This window comes from Typopeltis vanoorti, chromosome 14 (genome assembly GCF_054136105.1).
Source record: "Typopeltis vanoorti isolate ZY-2024b chromosome 14, IOZ_Tvanoo_1.0, whole genome shotgun sequence".
Lineage (NCBI taxonomy): Eukaryota > Metazoa > Arthropoda > Arachnida > Uropygi > Thelyphonidae > Typopeltis > Typopeltis vanoorti.
Window position 1 is genome coordinate 65,586,417 of NC_143562.1, and position 23,874 is coordinate 65,610,290.

A 23,874-nucleotide genomic window follows, 5' to 3' on the forward strand; every position below is an offset into this window, starting at 1 on the left:
TATTTTCTTACAAATAGAAAATAAATATCAAGTCCTCCCATGACTTTTGTTTAGCTAGTTTTACACAGTGTTTATCTTTCTTACATTTGTCTCTGTATTCTCTAAGAGCACAAGCTGACTTATTTGCCAGGAACTTTTGATATGCTTTCTTCTTTTCCTTCAATGCCTCTAACTTCCTGTGTCTGTGGAGTTCTGATTTTTCTATCCTTGCAGACAGCCTCACCACATGCCTCTCTAGCTGAATCAGTCAGTGTTTTTTTTTCAGGGCTTGCCACTGAATCTCCAAGGTTTGGTTCCTGTTCTCAAACTCTTTCATTTTTATTCAATCATGTTTGTATATTTTAGTCTACAGTTCACATCTGAGAGCTGTGCAACTTTTATTCACTTTAAAACTTTCTTACATGTTCTTCTTTTCAATATGAAATTCAATTTTATTCTGCTCAAGACTAAATGGTAATCACTTCCAATTTCAAATCCTCTGTACACTGTGGTGTCCTGCACCAGGGAGAAAACATCACTATCAACAATAACATTGTCAATGAGACTTTTCTTATTCCTTGCCTCTTCACTCCATGTGAATTTGTTCACATTTTTATGTTGCAACATTATGTTAGTAATAACCAGTCCATGTCCTGAGCAGAAATCCAACAGGTATTTGCCATTATTATTAGCTTTGCTCTTTTCTCCAAATTTTCCCAATATATTTTTGTATGTCTGACAATCATTTCCTTCTCTGCTATTTAGATCTCCAACAAGGACCAGCATTTCCTTTTTCATTATGTCAGTTGCTTTCTCTAAAGCCTCAAAAAGTTCCTCCACTTCTACCTTAGTATTCTACCTTCTACCTTCTGTTGGACCATAGGCTTAAATAAGTCTCACTTTCCAGTTCCCCATTCTCATATTTGCCCACATCACTCTACTTGAGACTGCCTGCCATTCAAGAAGATTAGCCTCGTATTTAGTGTTGAATACTATGGCTACCCCTTCTTTTCCTTGATTGTCATTGCCTGAATATAACATTTTATATTTATTGCTCAGAAAGATCTCACCCATTTTTGCCTTTTTTGTTTCATTCACCCCTATTATGTCAATCTGGTACTTATCCAATTCCTCAGCTAGCTCCATTTTTTTGCCATTCAGGCTTCTTATGTTGATAGTACCAGTCTTGAACTCTAGTGATATTGAGTTGGGGTGTGTTTTAGGATTTGTTCCAGTAACTGACTTTTCACTGTTTGTCCTGGTTCCCTGGCATAAGCAACAGGGGCCTTGTTTAACCAGGTGATATCCCAGCCAGCATGAAATTCTGTCATGTTGTACCATCATCTTTTATTTTGGTTTAAGACAATCTTCTTCTTATTGTGCTATCTTCTATCGAAGGTCAGCGACCATCTTGGCGAACAAACTGCGGTCTTGTGAGCAGTTGTGCACTGCTCTTTCCTGTCCACATCTTGATGTTGTCAAACCATGATATTCTTTTTCTCTCTCTAGTTCCTTTGCCATCAATTCTTCCTACAAAAATAGTTTGTAGAAGTTGGTATTTGCTGTTTCTCATGATGTGGCCAAGATATGATGTTTTTCATTTCTTGATTATTTGTACAAGATGTTTAGCTTTGCCAATGGATTTTAAGACCTCTTCATTGGTAATTTTTTCTGTCCATGATATATCTTTAGCATTCTTCTGTATAGCCACATCTCAAAGGCTTCGATTTTCTTGATGGTTGTCGCCTTCAATGTCCATGTTTCAACTCCATAGAGCAGAATAGACCACACGTAACATTTCAGCATTCGGCATCTGACTTCCATGTTTAGGTCTTTATTGCAGAATAGTGTTCTCATTTTCATGAAGGACTGCCGTGTAACTTCAATCCTTGTCTTTATATCTATTTCTGGATCCCACCGTTCATTAAGCCAACAACCAAGATATTTATATCTTGACACTTGATCAATATTTTTCCCATTGAGTGTCGGTTTCATTGATGAGGCTGGATGTTTGCTGATGATCATGTATTTTGTCTTGTTGATGTTTATATTTATTCCCATTCTTTGGCTTTCTATGTATACTCTGTCAATGAGTTTTTGGAGATCCATAATGTTATCTGCAATTAGCACGGTGTCATCTGCATATCGTATATTGTTAACAATCTTTCCATTTATTGTGATTCCCTCTGGACATTCTTCCAATGCTTTTTTAAAGATTACCTCTGCGTATATGTTGAACAGGAGTGGTGAGAGCACACATCCTTGTCTCACTCCTCTTTTGATGTTAATATCACTGGTGGTAATGTTGTCTAATTGAACAGTAGCTGACTGATTCCAATACAGATTTGTTATTAGTCTTATGTCCTGTTCATCTAGCCTTGTTTGTTGAAGGACTTCTATTAAATTAGTGTGTCTGACTTTGTCGAATGCTTTTTCAAAATCTATGAAACACATAAAGACAGATTTCTGTTTTTCTATGCATTTTTGTATCAATATTTGGGTACAGAAAAGGGCCTCTCTAGTACCAAAACCATTCCAAAAGCCGAATTGTGTTTCACTTAGAGTTTCTTCACTTTTTCTATAAATGTGATTCTGAATTACTTTCAAAAATATTTTTAATGTTTGGCTCATTAGACTGATAAGTCGGAAGTTACCACAGGAATTCGCTTTGAGTTTCTTTGGGATAGTGATAAATGTAGATTTGAGCCAATCTCATGGAAATTCATCACTTTCATATATTTCATTAAATTGCTTTTCAAGAAGTTTGATGTTATCTGGTTCTATTAATTTTAAAAATTCTGTTTGCGCACCATCTAGTCCACTGGCTTTTCCTGTTTTACTTGTTCGTATAGCATTCTCTATTTCGCATTTCATTATTGCTGGTCCTTGAATGTTATCTTTTATATTTATAGGCTTCTGTCTAGTATCATTGAAAAGTTCTGTTACATATTTTATCCAAATCTGTGCTTTATTCTCTTCTTCTAGAACTATTTTTCCATTTTCGTCTCTTAGAGATACTATTTGCTTTTTCCTCAGTTTTTCCGGAAATTTCGTTGATTTTCTTATACAGATTGAAATTATCATGTTTCTTCTGAAGCAGTTCAATTTCAGTACATAAATTTTTCATCCAATTTTCCTTGGCTTCTTTTATTTTTTTCTTGATGAAGTTATGTGTTTCTGTATACCTGGCTAGGTCTTTGTTTTTGTACATTCTTCTTGTATCAATAAGAGAAAGAATCTCATCTGTCATCCATTCCTGTTGTTTTATATTATTCACATAACCTACTTCTTCAATACTTGTTGTTATGATGGCATTCTTTAAGCTATTCCAAAGAGATTCCACACTTTTATTTTCTTCTATGTTAATCTGTTGTAATCGCAGGTTAAGCTGTGTCTTGGCACTTTTATTTATGTTCGGGTCTTTCAGTTTTTCTACATCAATTTTCTTTTTCTTCTTTTGTGATTTTTTAGCTGATTTTAATCTAAGACGTACTTCTGCAACTATGGGATTGTGGTCTGATGAGATATCTGCTCCAGGATAAGTCTTTGCACTCTTTATACTACTGTGGAATCTTTTATTTATCAATATATAATCAATTTGATTTCGGACAATGTTATGTTGGTTATCTTGAGGCGATTTCCAAGTGTATAGTCTTCTGGGTGGAAGTTTAAACCAGGTATTTGATATTGTTAGATCTTCTTCCTGACAGAACTAGACTAGGCAATCTCCTCTGTCATTTCTGGTGCCTAAGCCATGTTCGCCAGCAATTTCTCCATCACCCCCTCTTCCTACTTTTGCATTGAAGTCACCCATCACTATGTTTATATCATGTTTCTTTGTTAGGTTTTTAATCTCTTTTAGGTGTTCATAAAACTCTTCAACATCTTCTTCACTTTTGTCAGCTGTGGGTGCATAAGCTTGGATGATATTTATGTTAATGGGGTTTCCCTTAAGTTGTAACAGCATTATCCTTTCAGAAAATGGAATCCAATTTAGTACTGGTTTATTGATTTCTTCATCTACTATTACAGCTACACCGTGTCAATGTTTGTTCTCATCATTCCCAGAGTAATACATTGTTGTATTATCTTGTTGACACTTTCCAGATCCTGGCCATCTTGTCTCGCAAATTCCCAAAATCCGGATGCTCAGCCTCTTCATTTCTCTTGTGGCATTTCTTAATTTGCCAGCTTCATACAGAGTTCTGACATTCCAAGTTGCAATTTTAAAAGTGGACACCATTTTTGGTTGGCTAAATTCTTGGTTGGCTAAATCCCAAATTGCCAGCCCAGCCTCGTTTGTTCAGTACCCAGGTAGATACCTGACATGGTGCACCACAAGAAGGTGACGATTGGACATTAGGTCAGAAGCCCTGATCGGTTTTCCGCATTCCTTTAAAGGTTATGTGGAGGTCTTAAGGAAATTAAAAGGAAATTACCAGTAGTTTACCCTTCCTAGACACCTTAGAGACATGTCTTCTCTCAGTTATGTAGCTTTCACTGTTTACCAATATTCTCTTAAATTATACCTTAACACTCTTGAAAAACATTTTGCCTTCTAATATTCTAGATCTCTGTTCCTTTGCCATCAATTCTGGTTATTTTTCTTGGAAGAACAAAATTTAAACCGATAGAAGGGACCGCTATTGATTTCCCCTTCTCACTCCCCATTTACCAATTTTTACATGGAAAATTTTGAAAAACAAGCCATAGACTCAGCCCCCTCTCAAACCTTCTATCTGGCTAAGATACATAGATGATGTGTTCTCTATTTTTGCCTCATGGCCCAGACACATTAGACTCCTTCCTCAATCATCTCAATAGTCTACATTTAAGAAAACAGTTTACAATGGAAAAGGAAATTAGCAGTAGTTTACCTTTCCTAGACACCTTAGAGACATGCCTTCCAAATGGTAACCTCTCCTTCATTTTATATAGAAAACCCACTCACACAGGCAGATACATTCAGAAATTTTCCTACCACCACCACTCCTCTTAACAATATAGCATCATTAAAACTCTAACCGGTAGAGCCTATAATCTTTGTTCTAGTGGAACCCCTCAATAGAACTCAACCATATACACAACACCTTCTTATCCAATGGCTACAGTGCTTACAGAATTAATAAAGAAATCAACCCTTTCCCCCATTCCTTGGCCATCTCTTTAGAAGGATTTCAGAAATGCCATCACTATCCCTTACATCCAGGGCACATCAGGAAAAAATAGCGAGGGCTTTAAAAAGTACAACCTCTACACATTTTTTAAGCTCAATCAGTTACTTGCTGCCCTTATCCATTCTACCAAAGATTGGCTCCCTCCTCTCTCAGTGCCTTGAGTATAAATTATCCTGTTCCTGCAAGTTGGCTTACTTTGGACAGACAGACAGGTAGATCAGCCACCATCCATTTAGACAGACAAAATCTTATATCTGCAATCACAACTATGGTCAATCTGGTCTTGCAGACCATGTATTGGATACCACTCACAATATCTTCTTGAATAAAACTACCATGCTCCACGGCAAATTTAAAAAGGAAAGACTGTTTTTGGAATCTGCAGCAGCACTCAGAAATCAACCTAATTTAACACGTTCATTGCGAAGCTGAAAATTGGAATTTCGTGTGGTGGCCAAATTTTTTTTATTTTTTTATTTAGTTAGCGACGTCCACGCAATAACGCGTGATTGGTCGTTTGGTGAGAACTCGCAGCGCGTGATTGGCAATGAACGTTCATTGCAAAGCTGAAAATTGGAATTTCGTGTGGTGGCCAAATTTTTTTTATTTTTTTATTTAGTTAGCGATAACGCATGATCGGCCGCTCGGTGAGAACACGCGATATCGCGTGATTGGCAATGAACGTGTTAAACAAATACGGATGCATAAAACTTCCCAAAATTTGGGAAGCAATAATCGTCAGAGGTCCAAGTTTACATCCTAGGCTGCCTACAAATGCTGAAGAGGACTCAGCAGCATTCAGAAATCAGCCTAATTTAAACAAATACAGATGCATAAAACTTCCCAAAATTTGGGGAAGCAATAATCGTCAGAGGTCCGAGTTTACATCCTAGTCTGCCTACAAATGCTGAAGAGGGTGTACCACCTAGATAAGACTTCAGAATCACATACACACACACAAGAGAATTGCAGTTCTCGTGTGTGTGTTACAAGTGTTATTTGTATTCCCTGAAGATGTCTCAGTGACTGAGACGAAATATTGGAAGCATTAAAATTAGTTTTTAATCCTTTCTTAGGGCTGTCATACTCCATTAAGCCTCCAACAGGGATGTTTGAAGCCTCTGCTGTCATCCATGATGTAATTTGATGATCATTCTTCACCAACTCAGCAACAGCAGCATATATTTTCTTCAAATCGATGTGAGATGAGCACTTCTCTCGTCATCTTCTACCTACTCCCATCATGAAATTGCGAATACCACCAGAAGACATTAGATTGGCTTAGAGCATAAGCTCCATATGCCTTTTGTATCATTTCTGGGATTTTTGTAGCAGAATGATCCACTTTAAAATAAAATTTAATAACACATCATAACTCACACATTACAGGACATAAACTAACCTCACTATTTGGAGGTAGTGGACATTAGTTAGTATTACTTAGCGCATTTGCCAGCAGATCCCTTTAGTACTGTACACGCAATAATTCAAGTCCTAAAAACTTATGGATTGCACTGTGTATATTGGTATAGGAAATTGTAGGCAACAATTAGAAAAGTATAGAGATGATTAAAAAATTTATTTAAAAAAAAAGTCCTTTGGTGGTTATTACCAAAGAAAGGTTGAGAAACACTGATCTGTGTGGATTCATTATGAAAGAAAGCGACATTAAAATTGATATTAGGACTTGCAGATATTAGACTTTGCTTTCTGCTTTATGCAGATGATGCACTCATAAACAAATCCAGTGCATGTGTCTGATTATCTAACTAAACTGAATAACAGCTGTAACAAATTTGGTATGAAAATCAGCAACAGAAAGACCAAAACTATAAAAATAGGCAGGAATATAAAAAACTTCAGCTGCATTCTCAATAAAGAACTTATAGAACAGGTAAAATATTTTGGCTATTTAGGTAAAGTTTTTAGTGAAGATTGCAAATTAAATATGGAAATAAGCAACAGAATTAGCAAATCTAGTATGGCAAGGAGCCAATTCAACAAATTTACATGGAATAAAAGAGAAATTAGCCAAAGCACAAGTAACAGTATACAAGACAATGTTGATTTTTAGAAAAGCACAAGTTCTATAGAATACAGTTAAGTGTAACAGAACAAGAGATATTATTATTATTATTATTTCGGGCGACTCCAGGAGTCCTTAGACTCATCGAGGGAGGCCCTAAACATCATGTCCACACAACTATGCGATTACATTCTCACAGTATCTATCATACCTTGTCTTGAACTCGTTCACCATCATAGCACCCACAACAGACTCTGGCAGCTTATTCCACTCATTTACCACTCTAAAAGTAAAGAACCCAGCTCTAACACCCCTGCTAACCACACTCTTGCCCAACTTCCATAGGTGTCCCCTAGTTCTCCCACCACCAGTCCTGATCTCAAAAATATCCTCTGAATTAATCCTATAGAATCCCTTTAGCAATTTGAATGTCTCAATCATATCTCCCCTCCTCCGCCTATCAACTAGTTTCTGCAACCCACAAATCTTCAACCTGTTCTCATATGGTTCATTCCATAGACCTGTTATCATCTTAGTCACTCGCCTCTGGATCCTCTCCACCTCCTCCCCATCAAGAAGGAACCTAGGTGACCAAATCTGGGCACAGTAATCGAGATGAGGTCTTATCAAGGCTCGGTACAGAGATACAATAAGTTGCTTGTCTCTGCTCGTCAAGGTATTTTTCAACAACCTAGTGAGTTGATGAGCTGATTTAGCTACTTTTGCAGTGTGCCCCCTAAACTTCATCTCCTTATCCACCAACACTCCCAAGTCCCTGGCCTCATCGATCTCTTGGAGTACAGTTCCACCAATGTGGTATACTGCTGCTAATCTTTTCACCCCAAAATGCATAACCTTACATTTTGTCACATTAAATTGACATCCATTCTCCTTAGCCCAGAACTCCAATCTATCTAAGTCATCCTGCAAGACTTTGACATCTTCTGCATTCACTATTGCCCTACCCAACTTTGCATCATCAGCAAACAAATGAATTGTTCCACTTAGATCCTTCCCTATATCATTAATGAACAGATTAAACAGCAGTGGTCCAAGAACAGAACCCTGCAGCACACCACTAATCACAGGCTGTCTTTTGGACTCTACTCCTAAATAAACCACTCTTTGATATCTCTCAATCAACCACCCACCTATCCATCTCACCAACCCTATATCCATTCCCATATGTTGTAGTTTACGGATTAGTATTCCATGTGGTATCCTGCCAAAATCTATAATATATGATTTTATATTATAGATTTTGGTGCACTGCCCTATCTACCCATCAGCATTAACAACAGGAAACACCACAAATTGAAACTGTTACAATCCCATGCACGTGATTGTCCTTGTTATTTTCATTGAGTGTATGTGGTGTTTATTTTCATTGAGTGTATGTGGTGTTTATTTGCATTCCGTGTCTATGTAGTTTTCTCTTCCAGAAACTTTCGCATGAATAAGACAATATTTTTGTCATACCAGTTTTAAATTATGAGTCTGAGAGTTAAGTTTGAAATAAAGCACTTGATCAAAAGCTGGAGACTGCAGACATGAGGATTCCAAGAAAAATTAGGTAAGTGAATAGATGGAATTAATGGAAAAATCATATTAAAAATGAAGATACTAGGAAGGAACTTAACATGGTTAGTATTCACAAGTGTATGAGCATGTGGTATGGTCGCTTAAAACAGAATGGGAGAGGAAAGGTTAGCAAAACAGTTGTTCGATTCCAAGATAGCAAGAAAAAGATCCTCTGGATCTTTTTCTTGCCATCTTGGAATATTAGATATGATAATATTAGAGTGCTGACAAGTAATAATATAATTTGGAGGGAAACTGTTAATAGGAAATTAGTAATAATGTAAACTTAATCGTGTAGTACACTCATAGTATCCTGTACAACCCTTGAGGCTATATATCTGGAAAGCGGTGATGATATTGTTTCTAAATTAATATCTCTTTTCTTCATATGCTGGCAGAAAAGTGTACATAAGAAAAATGTATCTAGTATTTATCTATGTAAGGAAAGGTTCTCCAGCTCTCTGTTCTTTAGAACATGTATCACCTGTTCATATGAGGATCATTTCAAAAGTTCTGCACACTTCATTCTTGTTGTTTTCTTATTTGTCATTGTTGTTAGTTTGTTTAACAAAATGTATCATAAATTTACAAAATTACTCTTAATTAACAAAATGCATTTCCAGGTCATCAATACGGTCTCTGTTCTTTCTTATGACCACTACCATATTTGGGCAAAGTGCCTTTTTTCTTTCATTAAGGGGAAGAAAGTCTTAAAGAACTTGTGTGAGGACTGTATTGGGAATGGGGGGATATCATCCATATTTCTTCTGTAACATTGGGTACTTCACATGAAACATGTGACCTTGCATTGTCATGCAAAATTAGGGCTCCAACCTCAAACATGTCTCTTTTGCTATGAATTTTCAGGCATAAAATGCTTTGTAGAAACTTCCACAATCCCCCCCCCCCTCAGATACTCTGTTGTTATCATTTGTTTATAGGCCATTATGATAAACTCAGTCATCAGTTGTTGAAAACAGACTTTTCACTTTTGTTTCAAAATCTGATATCCATATATCATCAATAGGAACAATTCTGTTCAAAAACTATTTTTCTTCAATCGCATTATGATGCAGCAGTTGTTCTGCAATTCTCTTGTGATTTCATTTAGAATTCTGAAAGCAGATGTGGTTGAGATATTTAGTACCATCTTCCTCCAGCAAACTGTTAATGATAACCACTGATGTAGCCTGCTACTTAATGGATCATCTTTAATACTGGTTTGACCTTCACAAAAACAAAATGCCCACTGTGATGCTGTGCTGTGATCTGCTGCACATTCTCACTCATGTTGATATCCCTCTTATCACTGCAACAAGTCCAATCTGAGCGATCGTCTTCCATTTTGAAGTTGTATTTCATGGACCAAGAACACCATAAACAGAAAAATAAGCCCTTTTTACTCAAAGTGTAGTTTACAACTGAAATGATGATGAAAACTATTATATCATCCCACTGGCTATACATGCACCTTGTGCAAAACTTTTTAAATTATGCTTGTAAATGTTCACTGCCATGTGATAAAGCACACTATTGTAATTGTAAAGCACAATATTTAAAATTAAGTTTCATAACTTAATTTTAAATATTATATTTTAATGTGTTTAACTTAATTATTGTGTTGTTAAATCTAGGCGTCGAAACATTTGGTAAGAATGCAGTTGTATGTGGTCGATCAAAAAATGTTGGAATGCCAATGGCTATGCTCCTTCATGCTGATGGTATTGGAGAGACCCAGGCTGGTAAAATAAATTTTCTCTTTTATATAAATAGGAAATACAGTTATTGTGTAATAATTGTGAAAGTTATGAAAAGAAATCAAATAGTGTGTTTCAGAAAATACTGTTATACGAGTATTATGTTAATTGCTATTATCAGAATATTACCAAGCATTTCCTCTCAGTGTCTTTCATCTAATGAAAAATTTCATCACTCTATAATGCCTTTTGCAAGTATAAGCTTCTATTATATCATCCTTCTCTTTCATTTATATACAAGTGTCTGCACACCGTATACTGTCTCTCCTCATAATTTACATTCCGTAATCCTATTGTCTTTGTAATCCCTCTTTGCACCCTCTCTATAGCTTCTTTATCACCTCAGAACCAAAGAGACCAATCCTGCACTTAGTAGTCCAAGTAAGTTATCAAGGCCTTATAAAGAGGCAGAACTACTTTACTTCTCTGTACATGTTGTTGTTTGTTTCAACATCGCATTTGAGTTGTATTTGCAATTTTTCTATGACCTTTGAACTTCAACTTCCTATCCACTATAAAACCAAGATCCCTAGCCTTATTAGCTTCTCCAAGCATAATCTCACCAATATAATAAGCCACTGGAACTCTAATCATGCCAAAGTTCATCACTTTGTACATGGAACTGATAATAATTATCCTCTTCCCACCATTAAAGCCTATTGAAATCATTCTGTAAGTGATGCATATCAGTAATTTCCCTGAATACCCTCCCTCTCTTTGCATTATTAGCAAATTAATTAAACCTCTCCTGTGTGGTCTGTCCTTCCCAATATCAGTGTATAGACTGAACAACAGTGGTTCTGTGGCTGATCCTTGGGATACACCACTGGTTACCTCAATCATCCATCAGCTATGCATTTATCGAAGTCTATATTCCAATCCCATATCCTCCAATTTAAGTAACAGCCTCTCGTGTGCTATCTTGTCAAATGCCTTAGCAAACTATAACACTATTAATAGTGTATTCATTTCGACTCAGTCATAAAATTATTAAAAATATGAGCAGATTTCTCAGACTTGACCTCCTTTAGTAAATCCATGCTGTTCCTTGCAAATTACACTTGTTTGTTTGTTTGTCAATCCATTTCTGTGTGCAAGTTCTTACCAACTTTTTTAAAAATCTTCAACATCATTCCAGAGATACTGATAGGGCAGTAGTTACATACATCAGTTTTTGTACAAAAACTGGCTAGCCTGGTTGGCTGAGTGGTTAGCATATCTGCTTTCCAGCCAAATGGCTGTGGGTTCGAATCCTGCTGTGGGAATGGATGTTTGTGATTGTCTGTGAAAATACTAGTGGTGGTGGACAGTAGATGGTGTTGGTGTAGTTACAGTTGGTGGAGACAAAGAGCTGTAGAGTAGGTGCCCTCCCTCGATGAGTCTTTGGTTTCCCTGGATGTGTCATATAATAATAATAATAATAAACTGATGTTCTGGCTACCAACTTGTATTTGATGGCACTATCGCACATTTGTTTTATGCCTCAAGGATCATTCTTCATTCTCATGGATGTCATGTGATCGACACAAGGTGCATGAGAAGGGGCATGTCATGAAATAAGATGATACATAGTAGTAGTCTGTTACACAATGATATGACCTGTTGCATACACCAAGTTCATAGATTTTAGTGAGGTGCATTCACATTATGTGAACAATTGCACATGCTTCTGATGCTGTCTGTATTCACTGAAGTTATTCTTCCACATTTGATTTTTCTCTTACTTGCGGCATAATGATGAAATTCGATATAGTTATTCCGGTTTTGTGAAACCACGTGTTTATTAAAGAAAACTGTTTTTAAAACTAAACAAGTACTAAAAACAACACCTGACAAGTTTCATTAGTCATCAGACTAATATCTTCAGGAGTAAAGACTACTAATACTAGTCTTTACTCCTAAATATCTAGTAGTTTAAAGCACAAACTACTAGAAATTATGAAAATTAGTCCATTTGTTGGTATTGTGAACATCTAAACAGTTCGTTAAAAAACCGAATAACAGATCTATTAATGCATGTTAGCTGGAGACAATGCTATTTGTTGTCGCGTTTTGTGGTTCACGCTCACTCTGTCCGAGGTCTGAAATTGGTAAATTTTCATAAACGATGACCAAACTTGATTTAAAATCAAACCTTGGTTTTGGTTGCATTGTGTAGGAATTTAATCATATTTGCTGCCTCTTTAAATTTTCTAGTGAAACAATTCTTATCTATATAGGACATGTTTGTTTTATCCCAGAGTACATCATGACCAGTAGAGGTTGTGTGAAATGCCAATCCCAATTTATGTTCTCTCTTATTTTGGATTTCTCCAGATCTCCCCATCTGGCCCACATAGCAGATTCCACAGGAACAGGTTTTCTGCCTGTTTTTTTCCATTGGGTGATGTGGAGGTTTCGGAGGATGAAGAGATCTTGATTTATTCAAGTGGCAGGACAGTCACTTTTATGTTGTATTTGTAGAAAATTTTGGCTAATTTATCTGTTACATTCTTGATATAAGGAAGGGTGACTGCATTCTTGAAATCTTGTTTATTTAAGTTTCTTGTAGGTGCTGTATTGAGAATTTTCTTAATTAACTTAGTATTGAAACCCTTCAGTTGTAGGATCTGTGTTAAGTATTGTATTTCTTCTTTCCGTTTTTCTTTTGTACTGGGGATGTTGTATGTTTTATCCCTTAAGGTTTTTATTAAGCCTATTTTTTGCTTGGGGTGGTGATCTGAAGTAGCGTGCAGAAATCTTGTGTTTGTTGGTTTTCTATAGATGGAGAACAATAATCTGTTTTTTCTTTCATTTATTTCTATAAGGATGTCTAGGAAATTAAGTTTTTTCTAGTTTCAGAGTGACTTTTATGTTAGGATGTAAGTTAGCATGCAGAAATCTTCTGTGTTTGTTGGTTTTCTATAGATGGAGAACAATAATCTGTTTTTTCTTTCATTTATTTCTATAAGGATGTCTAGGAAATTAAGTTTTTTCTAGTTTCAGAGTGAATTTTATGTTAGGATGTAAGTTATTAAGATAGTCTTGAAATGTAGTCAGTTCTAGTACTGTTCCTGGCCAAATGACATCGTCCACATAGCAGAGCCATATTTTTGGTTTTTTGTGCCAGTTTTGTAAAGCATTATTTTCAAAATTTTCCATGTAGAGGTTTGCTAGAGTTGGTGAGAGGGGTGAACCCATACTAACGAAACTTGTCGGGTGTTGTTTTTAGTACTTGTTTAGTTTTAAAAACAGTTTTCTTTAATAAACATATGATCACAAAACTGGAATAACTACATTGAACTTCTTAATCAGGGAAACCTCCACAGGAATGATAAAATTCTTTTGGATTGCCTGCACAGTCAGTTTCTTTTCATACTCTGACTAGGATATTTTACACAATATTTGTAACTTTTCTGTTCTGTGATTTATATATTTCATAACTCTTCTCATTCTTATTCCCATATTTTTCCACATCTTCTTATACTCTTGTGTAATAAGGTTGCATTTCTATTTCACTTCCACCATATTTATTCTTAGAACTCTAGGAAAACAATCAGACACTGCATCATTTAAAGTTTGTATAGCTTCTTTACTGCTGACACTATTGGACAGAACACAGCATTCACTTCAGTTTGTCATATTTACAGCTTTGTAGTTCAGAATGTAACCTTTCCTTCTTGGAACATCAATATCTACTCACTTCTTTGGTGAGTATGGCATAATCACTGTCATCAACTGGTGATAAAACAGTCATATTCTTGACTGTTTTGCCGCCACCTTGGTGCTATGACCAAATCTATCACTCTTTGACCTCAAGTTCCTTATTTTACATGCTACTTGAGAAAGTTGTCTCACAACAGTTCAGTAAATTCTCCTTTATTCTTATCATGAATTTTTCTCTGTTACCCAATTAATGTTTGGATAATTTAAGTCAGCCATAATAATTAGCACTATCAGGTTAATTGGGCATTACATTTCACTTTCTCCAACAACTGAATCACCATGCCTGTAGTAAATCTATAAGGTTGCACTCCACCATATATTTCTTCCTTTTAGCCTCCACTTCACACCAGAAAGGAGTCAAAGACTGTGTAAGAGTTGGGAAAGTTGAGATGAATAGTATTGGGGAGAGTGGAAGGTGAGATATGATTTTCTGCCAGAACAAGTAGGTGGAGTTTGGGACTGGAGATGGTAGTGGGCAGACGCTATTAAGGTTAGAGTTGAGGCCACTGTTGATAAAGTGGATGTGCAAAGCTCTATGGGGCATATATTTGACCACAAAGGTCATACACATTTCCTATGCAATGATTGCATACTGGTCTCCATGGTGGCTAATAATAGTGTCCCTTGATTTCTACACCAAATTTTCTTTTTTGTAGTTGATGACCCTACTGTCGTCTCCATTTTGGCATTTTTCTTCAAGTTGTTTTTGAAGTTGGTGTCCTTGTTCTCTCTCAGACAAAATTAGGAGCTTGAGCTTATATGCATTATTGCCTTTGAACTTATTAATTGCTTATTAGTTCAGATGTGCTTGTCAGTGTATCACAAGTCACTTTCATGAGGGGTGGGAAGTTCATTCCATTTATTCTTTTATTCATGAGTCTGAAATGATGGCACATGATGACATTTCTAGGATAAAAGTTGCATTCTCCAGCTAACTTACGAATGTCATCTTTTAGCAATTCACCAGTTTCCATTGGAAAAAGTTCATAATAACAGTGTTGATTTTTTTGTCTCAAGCGAGTTGTGTACCATTGATGCAAATAGATCATGAAGTTTGTTAGCAATGTCATTGGAGGGTACATTTGCTTTGTAGCATTAATCATCAAGCTGTTGGAGGCTTTCGACTCATTTTCCCAAATCCAGCAGCTTCTTTTACAGAAGGGAGGCACAGCGAACAGAAGAAAGACTGCTTCAGGTTGATAAGTAGCTTGTGCCCCCCCAATGTCTCTATTTGTGCAGAGCATGCAGCCAGTGGCAACAGAAATGACACATTAGACCTTTTTTCTTGTCGATAATATCAATTTTGAAACTGCAGCACTTCGTATTATCCTTGGGTTTGTCAGTGATCAACGGCACTGTGCTGGCAAGACCCAAGGTGCTATGCCATCGTTGGCCTTTGTTGCTGTCATCATTGCTTTGCATGGTAAGCATAGCTAGTGCTTGCACATGGCTGATATGCCTACAGACCTTTATATTATGATCCCACAAAATGGCAAATCAAGAAATTAAAAAGTCTACTCACAAAGGTTTCTTCCTGGTCTCCTGATATCACTAACTTACCTTATATTGGTGAAATTGGATGCACAATTTCTATTTATAAAAAAGAACACAAATGACACAACAATTTTGGTAATGCAGATCTCTCAGATCACACTCTTAACACCCTACACCAAATTGATTGGAAAAGTACCTGTTCCTTACATCATACAAAAACCTGGTATGAATGCAAATTTAAAGAATCCTGTTTAATTTTGATCAACCATCCTAATCTTAACAGTAATGGTGGCATAAAAGTCCCAAGAATTTGAATGGCACAATCAGCCCACTTAAGTTCTTCAAGTTTTCCATCAAACCCTTACTTTAGGATTCTAAGCAATAATTTCAGCTCTTATTAGCCTCCATCTCTATTGTTTTGTTCTAATTTATGTGAGTAATTATGTGAGAGCAAGTTGCTCTCTAGCTTAATATATCTCTTAATGATTTGTAACTAAATAAATAATAATAACAGGACTCTAGCTTTGATGTAGTTAGGTTTTTTTTATCACCAGATGTCAGGCCAGTAGTTTTAATAGTTGACCAAATTACTGTGACTTTAGCATACCATGTACATTATAATGTAGCTTGTTTCTTTGTATATATGTGTATACTCCAAATGATGACCTTGATATGTCGGTTGAAAAGTCGAGTGGTTATTTTGGTTTATATTAAACTGAAGTTTTACTGTTACATAGTAGTTGTTTCCATAATTTTTAATAATTAATGCTGATCACTATGTAACTATAAAGGAAAGGATCTAAAGGTCCTTTCCTTTAGATCCTTTCCTTTATAATTACATAGTGATCAGCATTAATTATTAAAGTGCAGAACCCTGGGGCATGCCACTTGCTTCTCTCCTCTTTTGAACACTGCTCCATCATAGACAACTTGTTCAGGGAGCCAATCCATCAACCAATATACTATTCATTCCCATCCTCTGCAGCTTGTATTGCATTGCTTGTACATCAATGTATCATGTATTAATCTGTCAAATGCTTTTGCAAAAGCCAAGAATATCACTATATATAATTCTCCTTTGTGTAATACTTATTTTTTTTTCTACTAGAATGATATTATCATCCATCACAAGTATTTACAAGGATGTTATCTGCATAGAGTAAAAAACTAAGCACGATATCCCCCTATTTGACAACCAGGCTTAGTGTCACTTTTCTTAATGATGTGGTCCATATAGATTATAAATGAGAGTGAACTGTGTACTGCCTTGCCTGACACCTGATTTAACATCAAACTAGCTTCCTGTGCATTCTTCATTTCTACTTGCTGATTTACAGCCTACATACAAGATGCTATAATGTATAATGTTTCATTTAAACACTACACATATTTAAGATTTTGAACTCAAAATCAAAAGGACATGGAACTTCAGAAAAGCTGACTGGACAAGGTTTACTCAAACCTTGGAGAGCCTCTGTCAAGATGAACCTGTCTCTGGAAACCTTGACAGAAAATTACAAATCCTTACTTCACACATCAGTAAAGCTGTCAAAGCAACAATACCAAGAGGCAAGAGGAAAAATACCTGGATACCATACTGGAAAGATCACAATATTGATTCAATGATTACAGAAATAGACAATATCAACGAACAATTCAGAATTAATAAAACTGATGAATACAGAAAGAAATTAATAGACATAACACACAAAATAGAGCAGGAAATTTGGAAGTGCAAACAAGAGAAATGGATGGAGCTTTGCAGTAACCTGGATCCAAGAAAAGACAACCAACACTGGAACATTATTAGAATCCTAGACAACACTATCAAAAAAGAGAACCAACAGAAAACAAACTTCATCATAAATGCTGGGAAACAAGCTATTACAGATCAAGAAATTGCAAAAAACTTATTCAAACAACTCCAAACTTCAGTATAACAGAGAGGACAAGACCCTCAATAAACTCATAAGTAAAATACTAAAACAAGCAAGAACATACTAAACTAATGACATCTTCTCCGAAGAATTTACACTAAGTGAACTAAATTCATCAATCGAGAAAACTGCACCTAATAAATCTCCTAATAATGATCTTATCTTTGGTCATATGGTCAAACACCTTGGCAAAAATGCCAAAGAACAACTTCTGGACATTCTCAATACCTCTTGGCGAACAGGCGGACTTCCAAAAGAATGGAAAAAATCAGTTATTGTACCCATCCTGAAACCTGACAAAAATGCTGCAGAATGTCAAAGCTATAGACCTATCGCATTAACTAGCATACGTTGTAAAATTACTGAAAGAATCATACACTCCAGGCTTATGCACTGGCTGACAAAAAATAAGAAAATCAACTACTACCGAACTGCCTATAGAACACGTCATTCAACAACATATCAATTATTCCACTTCTGCCAAACAATAATAGACTCATTTCAGGAAAAACCAACAAAAAAGACAACTGCCATATTCCTTGATATGACTGCTGCTTTCGATCGTGTTTGGATCAAAAAATTAATACAAACAGTACATGATATTGGAATTAGAGGAAACGCTTTAATCTGAATTGCTGATTTCATTAGAGGAAGAAAGATCAAAGTCAGAATCAATGCAGCAATATCAAGAGAGCAGAGAACCTGGGCTGGTGTTCCCCAGGGCTCAGTACTCAATCCCTTACTATTCCTTCTATATGTCAATAACATTCATCCCTACCTTAAAGAAGACACAAAAGCAACTTGCTATGCAGATGATATAGCCATCTGGCACACTAGTACTAAAATCAAAGAATTGGAGGAGATTCTAAACAAAGCCATGAGAGGATTAGAAAAATGGCCAGATGAACTTAAACTCAAAATCAACCCAGACAAAACAAAACTAAGCACCTTTAATACAGACAGGAAAAATAGACATTCCTACACTCCCCAAGTCATGATCAACAACAAGCTAATTGAAAAAAGTCACAAATCCAAAATATCTTGGTATTACACTTGATCATGTTTTGCACAACACATCTCTAACACTTCCAACAGAGCTCTAAAAAAATTAAATATACTGAAATGGAACAAATTGGGGCGCGAAGCCAAAAATCCCCAAAACTACTTACACTACACTAATAAGGCTAATAATGGACTGTGCAGCATCTATCTGGTCACCTTTGGCCTCATTGGTAAAGAAAAAATTAGACAAAATACAAGCAAAAGAATCCAAGATTATCAAATGTGGGCTTGACCTGCTGGAGGACAGATGAAAATTTACCACCATAAAATTCATAAATAATATCAGAAGCTACCAAAGTGATCATATCTCCCTAAAAACTTATGAACATTGGAATCAAAAATGCAGACTTCACAGATCATCAACTTTACAATATAATGATACTATCAGGAAGGAAATAGGTCTTGATCAGCTAAATGTCCACATAAACAAAGAACCTCTATTTTCCAGTCCTTTACCTTCAAATACCTCCATAAATCTAAATCTTACCAAACTCTGTACAAAAAAAGAACCAAAAGAAATGCTCAAAGAAAAAGGCCTAAATACTATCAACCTTCTTTCATCCTCCAAACAGGTTATTTGTTATACCGATGGATCGTCTGACACCAATATGATTAATGGAGACCCTAATGTTCTCCTTCTACTCCTGAAAGGTGAAAAACTTTAAATAAAAGTTGGATCTGGGAGAATTGCTTCCAACTTTACGTAATAAATAAAGCACTTGAAGCCTACTTAAAACTATCATCATCTCAACAATCTGAAGGAATTATAATTTGCAGTGACTCAAGATCAGCTATGGAGGCAATCAAAAATTACAATACCAAGCTCACACAAGATATCCATAAACTCTTAAATCAACTAAAGTGTTTTAGGAAAAAGTTGCATTTTACATTGGATTCCTGCTCATGTAGGCATTGATTACAATGAAGCAGCTGATAAATTAGCAAAAGAGGCCAGAGAACTCAACCAAGAAACTCACATGATAACTCTTGCTGATGCCAATGCACTAGCAAAGGCTAAACTAATTCCACTGAAATCAGTGATACAACATCAAATTCCCAAAATCATTGCTGTTAGAAAGACCTTCACTACAATAGCAAGACTATGAACAGGATATTATAGAGGAATGAAGATCAATACAGATGATACGATAATAACATATAGCAACTGCAACAACTGCCCCAATATTGAACTGACACCCACTCACATTTTTACTTGTCCAGTAATTACAGCAGCCTTGCAAGAAATAGATCCTAATCCTGAACAACAGCTCTATACAAACAAAATCATCGACATAGCCAAAGCAGTACAAGGAGCAAACAGAAACATTTAAGAGACTCTTCAAAGGACAAGACAATAACAAGATTTTGAACAGTTTTTCCTTGGTATATCATATGTTTTTCAAGATCATGAAGCTTAAATAAAGATCATTCTTATATTACCATGATTTTTGTATTTCACAAGGTAAAATTCTCATCTGGACAACCTCTGTTTGGAAAAACTGGTGAATCCAGTTTGTAATTCACCCATTTTCCTTCAACAGTTTTTCTTAGTGTTTTCAATGCTGGAATAAATTTTTCCCACCATGCTCAATAAAAATAAATAAATAACATAAAACATATTATTCTCACATTAAGTTTTATTTCTTATATAAATTGGTACATAAAAAAAACTCTACTTTAATCATCTTGGATTGTGCTTTGCTAAAGCCTCTGGCTTATAACCAATGTAGCTGGCATGACACTTATAAAAACTACAACTTTTATTATACCACAATATTTGCGTTCCTCACACCCATACTAACCACACTCTTACTCAGCTTACAGAGGTGACCTATTGTGCTGCCCCTCTAGCCAAATGTTGAAACATTTCCACTGCTTTAATCCTATAAAACCCTTTAAGCAAATTAAATATTTTTATCATATCCCCCTATTTTTCACCATCAACCAACTTTTGCAACTCGCAAACCCTCAGTCTGTCTTCATAGAGCATTGCATGGGCCACTCACTTCTGAATCCTCTCTACTACCAAGAAACCTAGGTGATCAGACCTGAACACAGTAGTCCCAGATGTGGATGTATCAAGGCCTTATAAAAAATAAAACTGATTTTGTGCATCGATTTATTACTACGGATAAAACTTTATTACTTAATTATCTTGAAAAGGGTAAAACAATAACCTGGGAATATTATTCCGATCTTTTAATCAGACTAGACAAAAAAAATTGTGAGAAAAGACTTGGTTTGCAGAAGAAAAAAATGGAAATGTCCACAAAGGTGTTTTAACAATGGGAAAATTAAGGGATCTGCACTATGAATTGTTGGAACATCCATTCTGTTCCCCAGATTTGGCTCCCTCTGACTTCTATCTCTTCTCAAAACTAAAACTCTTCCTCGCTGGTCAGCGTTTTTCTTCGAATTGAGAAGTGATTGCAGCTGTAGAGGGGTATTCTACAGATCTTACTGAGAACCACTACAGGGATGGGATAATGGCACTGGAGCATTGCTGGAATAAATGTATTTGTCTTAAGGGAGACTATGTTGAAAAATAAAAATAATTTTGAAATTATAAATTCGTTTTTTCATTGTTAGAACTTTTCACACCACCCTTGTATAATTTGCTACTGCAGTCTAAGAGCCACCTTTATGCAAAGGAATTATTTTGTCTTCTTTCCACTCCCCTAGGAACTTTGCAGAGCTGAGACTTACATTAAACAGACTAGTCAGAGGCAAGGCATTGGAAGTTCTCTTGGGCACTCTTAAAATGAGAGCTGATATCCCATCTAATCTCATGATCATATTTACATTGAGATTCTGCAATATCCTAAGTGTCTCCAATTCATCAACCTCTATTCTTGCATCAGTCCCTGTTCATAGCAGTGATCTCACTTGGATGATATACCCTTGCAAAGTGGTCACTCAGTAACTCAACTAATTTGTCTGCTTCTGTCACCTCACCTTACTGCCATCAACACTTGTTGAAGTTATTCTTCCATATCGATACAAAATTAATAACTGAAAAAACTCACGTACAAAGATTATTTAATAGTATAATTTTCGCCTGTGTGTCACAGGCATCTTCAGTACATATTAAGCTCAAATTAAACAATAACTGACAATTCCAAAAAGCGCCACCTAAGTAGCTGGTGTAAGATAACTAAAAAGGTCAATAAATTTCCTAAAAAAAAAAAAAAAAAAAAAAAAAAATCAATACAATAAAAAGTTAGGAAAGATTAGCTGATTTGTAAAGTCCAGACGTAAGCCGTCGGATCTGTTTGAGTTAGGAGAATGAAGCAGAGTTTCACATGTTTCTTTATAAAGGCATTCCATGAGGAACCGACTTTTGTGAAGAACTCTTGTCTTTCTCCAATGAACTCTATGTCTAGTGAAGATGGCATGTTCTGCAAGTCCAGACTTTTCAGGTTTAAAGTATTCAATATAAGATTGGTGTTCTTCTTCTAGCTGAATAGAGGCAGATCTTCCCGTTTGTCCAAAATAAGATAATCCACAAGAGCACAGAATCTGGTAGACACCTGGATGATTAAGATGTGGAAGCTTAGGAGAAGTGAGAAAGGTTCAGATATGTCGATGACATTTTTGCTGTATGGAATGGCTCTTCAGATGAACTTCAACAATTTCTCACTAAGTTAAACGCACTTCATCCTAGGATCAAGTTTACCCTAGAAGTAGAATCAAATAAGCAGTTAGCCTTTTTAGATCTTCTAATTCTTCGCTAACCAGATGTTGTAAACTTCTATAAACTAAGAAATGTAACCTACATTTCTCAGTTTATAGAAAGACGACTCATACAGGCCATTATATCCATGCGGAATCTCATCACCATCCCAATCAAAAGGCAGGAACTATTAAAAAACACTGGTTCATCGGGCCCACTCCTTTTGTTCTTCAGACGATCTTTTACAGAAAAAACTACAATATATAACTTTTTCCTTTCTATCTAATGGTTATAAGAATTGCTTCATTAAAAGAACTTTGAGTAGTTTTAATATGTCTTCAAACACAGAAGAAATAACGCACATTCCTATCCCTTATGTACAAGGCATCAGTGAACGTGTAGCAAAAGTTTTAAAACCACTGAATATTTTTGTTGCCTTTCGACCGTTTAGAAAAATCTCCACCTTTCTCACTTCTCCTAAGGACAAGCTTCCACATCTTAATCATATAGGTGTCTACCAGATTTCCATGCTCTTGTGGATTATCTTATTTCGGACAAACGGGAAGATCTGCCTCTATTCGGCTAGAAGAACACCAATCTTATATCGAATACTTTAAACCTGAAAAGTCTGGACTTGCAGAACATGCCATCTTCACTAGACATAGAGTTCATTGGAAAAAGACAAGAGTTCTTCACAAAAGTCGGTTCTTTATGGAATGCCTTTATAAAGAAACATGTGAAACTCTGCTTCATTCTCCTAACTTAAACAGATCCGACGGCTTACGTATGTCCCCTTTATGGGAGATAGTACTTTACAAATCAGCTAATCTTTTCTAACTTTTTATTGTATTGATTTTTTTTTTTAAGGAAATTTATTGACCTTTTTAGTTATCTTATACCAGCTACTTAGGTGGCGCTTTTTGGAATTGTCAGTTATTGTTTAATTTGAGCTTAATATGTATTGAAGATGCCTGTGACACATAGGCGAAAATTATACTATTAAATAATCTTTGTATGTGGGATTTTTCCATTATTAATTTTTGTATCGATATGTCTACTCACGGTATACCTCTTTTAAAACTTATTCTTCCATAGTCATTCTAGCTCATAATAAATATTACAGTACTGATATTGATGATACAAATAAATATGTAGAAAATAATTTTATATACAGATTGAAACAAATTAATAGACAATCATCCCATGAATCAGAGAGAGAGAGGGGGGGAGGGATGTTTAGAAAAATTCAGGCGGCATTTTATTTATTCGTGGGATTTCCCCACCTTTCTTCCCTGTACCTTGGGGGTGAGGCAGATTTAGCCCTCCTAATGAGAGATAAGCAGGATAAGAAAAATAAGCAGAGCATGGAAGTCATTAGTATGCTAGTGAATAATAATAATGATAATAAGATAAGTCAACCAGGCCAATGTATGGTACAGTGATTCACTCATTAAATTTGTGCTTGCAGAAAGAGTCACTGCTT

At 35.8% G+C, this 23,874-nt stretch overlaps 1 protein-coding gene across 1 annotated transcript in view; it reads left to right on the plus strand.

The window, feature by feature from the left end:
- The window catches only part of Nmdmc (NAD-dependent methylenetetrahydrofolate dehydrogenase), a 140,493-nt gene that overhangs the window by 53,969 nt on the left and 62,650 nt on the right, over positions 1-23,874 (plus strand). Inside the window, exon 4 of the mRNA XM_090403339.1 lies at positions 10,398-10,505. Coding sequence (XP_090259465.1) covers positions 10,398-10,505 — 108 coding nt within the window. The remainder of the gene's footprint in view (positions 1-10,397; positions 10,506-23,874) is intronic.